Consider the following 4352-nt stretch of genomic DNA (forward strand, 5'->3'; position numbering starts at 1 on the left):
AAAATATAGAAACTACAAACATTTTTTCCTAAATTATATTATAACTAAAATTTTAATAAATAAATATTTTAGAACATATACCAAAATAGTTATATTTTAGAATTATGATAAATAATTTATAGAGATGTAATTAAAATTTAAATTAGAACTAAACACATTAAACACGATGGCACACTGAAAGAGATAAGATGCTAAGAAAATTTTCTAATATTTAAAGTGTTACCTTTTTTCAAACACGGCCAACGTTGTTGTTGGCATAAAAGCAACTATCAATGTTGCTTGCATAAAAGATTATATTTTTTAATCAATAAGTCGTTAGTTAGAGAGATATTAAATTTAATTAAATAAGATTTTGAGTTTGAATTTTATGAATAAAAAAATATAATTAAAAAAAATCATTAAAATTTATCAATCATATTTTTCAATAAAAATTAACCTTCAATAAAACTCTATAAATACTTACAACCACTTGGGTCAAAAAGATCCATATTTAAAACGTATTTTAAATGGGTGTCTAATTCTTATGCTATGTATTTGTGGGTTTTTTGAGCTAGCCCAACATTTTTCTTATCCTTTTATTTTTTGTTGAGTATCGATTTTTAATTTTCATTGATTTAGTGTTAAGAAAATTCTTATATATATATATATATATATATATATATATATATATATATATATATATATATATATATATATATATAAATTGAACCTATGAAATTGATAAAGAAGTGGACAGCCTAAACTCTATCGATTGGGCTAGTCCGGTCTAAAACTTTTTGACATAAGCTTTATCGAATCAAACTAAGAAGGTTAGCATATAATTTAGAGTTTAAGTCCTAATTTCATTAGGCGAGTTTGGATTAGCCTGACAAGCCCAATGGATTTTATTAGCTTTAATAAATATTGACTTTTTCATCATTTTCCATTGACATTTAAATTCACCCTAGCATTTGGCAGCGATAAGTATTACTTCTGGGACACAGTGTTCCGTACGATGTGGTCTTGCTGACCAAAAGAAATTTTATTCCAACAAAATTCAAATGCCGGATTTTGAAATGTCTATTTTGTTATCAAACCATTCGTCACTGTGAAAAATCCTTAATGTTGTAGACTTGTAGAGATAAATCAGATGACGGAGGTAAAAGAATAGAATTAGCAAGACTTAGAAAAATTACAGGCAAAACATGAGCAAAGATTTACAAATCTCTAAAGGCATATTCATAACGGAATATATTATGCCATATAGTCAGAAAAGGCCACTAATGGTTGATGGTGGTACACGGCTGACACAAGGAATTTTCACTTAAACTCTGAAAGATATTATATTTGCATCTGCGCTGTGCTGAGAAAGAAAGTCTTCACACACATTATATGGTTATGGTGTCATAGCTTGTCTACTAATTGAAGCATATGCACGTAAATGATGTCTTCCAGCAACTTGTTCAGTCTAAAGTTAAACGACAATCGCTTTACATATGTAGTTGGGCATCTAAAAAGCAATAAGGCATGATGACCTGATATCTTTCGAAAGTGATTTGTTCAAAAGAAAAGAAAGAAGCCCCCTAAGCTGTCCCTATAAATACTCTAGCATACCACCTCATTTCAAATAACCTCAACCCTCATCATAGTTTTTTCTCCTCCTACTTAGAGCCATTAGATCGAATTCGATCATTTCGGATTTGATCTGATGGTTTTGGACTTCTAATTAGTCTAAGGTAATCTAAATTAGAGTCCTCTCTCTCTCTCTCTCTCATTTTTTTACATTTCTTTATTTTGTTGTTGTACTTTTTGTCTCTTGGAAAAGAATTTTAATTTCTATACACTATATTCAAAGATGGACAAGGTTACGAGGTTGGCAACAGAAAAGGGTGTGGTGGTTTTCACCAAGAGCTCTTGTTGCCTCTGCTATGCAGTCAACATTCTGTTCCAAGAGCTTGGAGTGATCCCTGTGGTTCATGAAATTGACAAAGACCCTGAGGGCAAGGAAATAGAGAAAGCTATAACAAGGTTGGGGTGTCCTACACCTGTTCCTGCAGTCTTCATCGGAGGGAAGCTGGTGGGGTCCACCAATGAAGTCATGTCCCTCCACCTTAGTGGTTCACTCACTCAACTGCTGAAACCATATCGAGCTTTGTCTTAAAGAAGGGTGCACATGCAAATTAAATTAAAACATGTTCCTGCTACCTTAATTGGAAGAATAAACATGCAGTATAGTAGTGTAACTACTAAGTCTATAATATTGGATAGTCTATGCAGTGATGCATGTGTGATGTAGTTAATTAATTTCTAGCATTTGATTATTAGCTATATATAATTAATGCAATGTCATAATTATTCTTAATGAAGTTCTATTTATATACTTGTACTGATGTACGTCCAAGTAAATCATGTTATTGAAAGTTTAATTTATATAGTCACGTAGTACTGTTATTTCCAAACTCGGCAAATTTTAGTTATCTAGGACTAATAATCGCAGATGATGATAACACATGGTAATAGTGATCTGAAAAGCATATCTGAAAAGTTGCAACCCTTTATGCATCTCACCACTTCTCTCCCTCCTTTCTTTTTCGCTTTTTCTACTATATATATACATATATAACCTTGCAGTTACCAATATTATTATTCAATAAACTTCAAGGTCATCCTCGTAACATGAAAATAACTGCAAGCACTAACTTTGAATATATGTGTCCAACTTTCCTTCTAAAGAAAATATTCTCAAGTAAGACCTGTGCGCATCATAAATAGCAAAACCCTTTAACAGCATGCAAATTGCAAACCCACACTATGGTTTTGTCTCTCTCAATCTGCTACGTGCACGTGTATTTTTTTAAAGGTCAAACCTCATGTATTCTGTCATGTGAACCTTGCCTCACTTGCAGGAGTATTGAAGATCGAGGAGCGGCTTCTTCTTTGCGTAGTGTGGACCTTTTCTTTTTCCACATTCTTAATTAAGTTAGACGAGTGCTTATAATAGTGTACATAATTTTAAAAAATATTATTGGGCATCCATTACAAAGTGTTATTTATATAAGTTATTTAACTTTAAGTAATGTTAAGTTTTTTTTTTTTATTATAATATATATGACATGGTGTGTTGCTTATACGGGTACAGTTATATATATATATATATATATATATATATATATATATATATATATATATATATATATATATATATATATACTAATAAGTGATATGATGAAATAAGAAAAGATAATAAAGATAAATAATGAGTTATAATGAAATATATAAAATGATGGAATGACCAAATATCATTTATTTACAATTTATTTAAATGTATATATGTAGGAGAATGACTTTTAATTTCAGCCTGTTTTATTTTCTATGAATAAGTTTTTCAGTGAAGCTTATTATAATTAAGTTTTTTTAACTTATTTTAATAAATTTATTGTGTAAATTGTTATATGCTGAAAAATTATTGAATAAATGTTCAATTAAGTTGTTTATTTTAAAGGCAGGAAAGAAAATCTTGCATATTTTTAAATTTTAAAAATTATTAATTTGTAAGATTTATTATTTTATCCATTCTTTCTTATTTCATAAAACAAAGAAAGCCTTGATATTTTTATTTATTTATTGGTATCTTCATTGAGTAAAATGAAAAGAAAATAAAAAGTGGAAAGTAACTTAACTAGTTAACTAAGTGAAATCTATTTTTTGAAATATAATATTCAATTATTTTTTTAAAATTTCATGTTAAATTCTAAATGACAATCATTTTGAAATATGGTCTATACTATACTGCAAGAAATTTTAAGGCAGTTTTAGAATAAGATAATTTTTTTAATCAAGTAGTCGTAGAGAGAATTTTGAAAAAGGGTATTTTATCACATGTTAAAGAACATATGGTGTGAAAATATTTTATAAAATACTTTAAATTACTTTAAAAATGAATATCTTTCTATTTTAGTATGATATCACTACAAAAAATCATTATTTACTAACTGTTTATTGATGGTTTGATTAGTCCCATTCGTATAAACTTTTTTTTAATTGAAATTCAATTATTAAATTAATTTCCTACACTAATAAAATTAAGAGTATTTGATAAAAGCAAGTCTAATAACAAACCACTAATTCTCTTAGAAAAAATGTTAGTAAAAAAATTATAATATAAATAATTCTTTTGGATTCAATTTTATTTTAATTTTCAACTATAATACAAAAATATTAAAAATAAAACTATAAAAAATAATAACTATTTAATCGGGAAGTGTTAGACATTCACTCCACTCTTTGTTGGTGAATAAGTTTAGGGATGAAAAAGAAAGAACAAAGATGAAGAAGTGTTAGACATTCACTCCACTCTTTGTTGGTGATAAGTT

The 4352-nt window shown here is 28.0% G+C and overlaps 1 protein-coding gene across 1 annotated transcript; it reads left to right on the plus strand.

Annotated features, from left to right (window-relative positions):
- Positions 1-1634: 1634 nt before the first annotated feature.
- On the plus strand, positions 1635-2357 carry LOC100527558 (uncharacterized). Its single transcript, NM_001250903.2, has 2 exons — positions 1635-1715; positions 1835-2357. The coding sequence occupies exon 2, from the start codon at positions 1835-1837 to the stop codon at positions 2138-2140; it is 306 nt and encodes a 101-aa protein (NP_001237832.1). The 5' UTR covers positions 1635-1715; the 3' UTR covers positions 2141-2357.
- Positions 2358-4352: the final 1995 nt, after the last annotated feature.

Source organism: Glycine max, chromosome 10 (genome assembly GCF_000004515.6).
Source record: "Glycine max cultivar Williams 82 chromosome 10, Glycine_max_v4.0, whole genome shotgun sequence".
NCBI classification, from domain to species: Eukaryota; Viridiplantae; Streptophyta; class Magnoliopsida; order Fabales; family Fabaceae; genus Glycine; species Glycine max.

What these genes read in the sequence shown, in the direction of transcription:
- LOC100527558 (NM_001250903.2), top strand. Translation starts at nt 1,835, where the DNA reads ATGGACAAGGTTACGAGGTTGGCAACAGAAAAGGGTGTGGTGGTTTTC.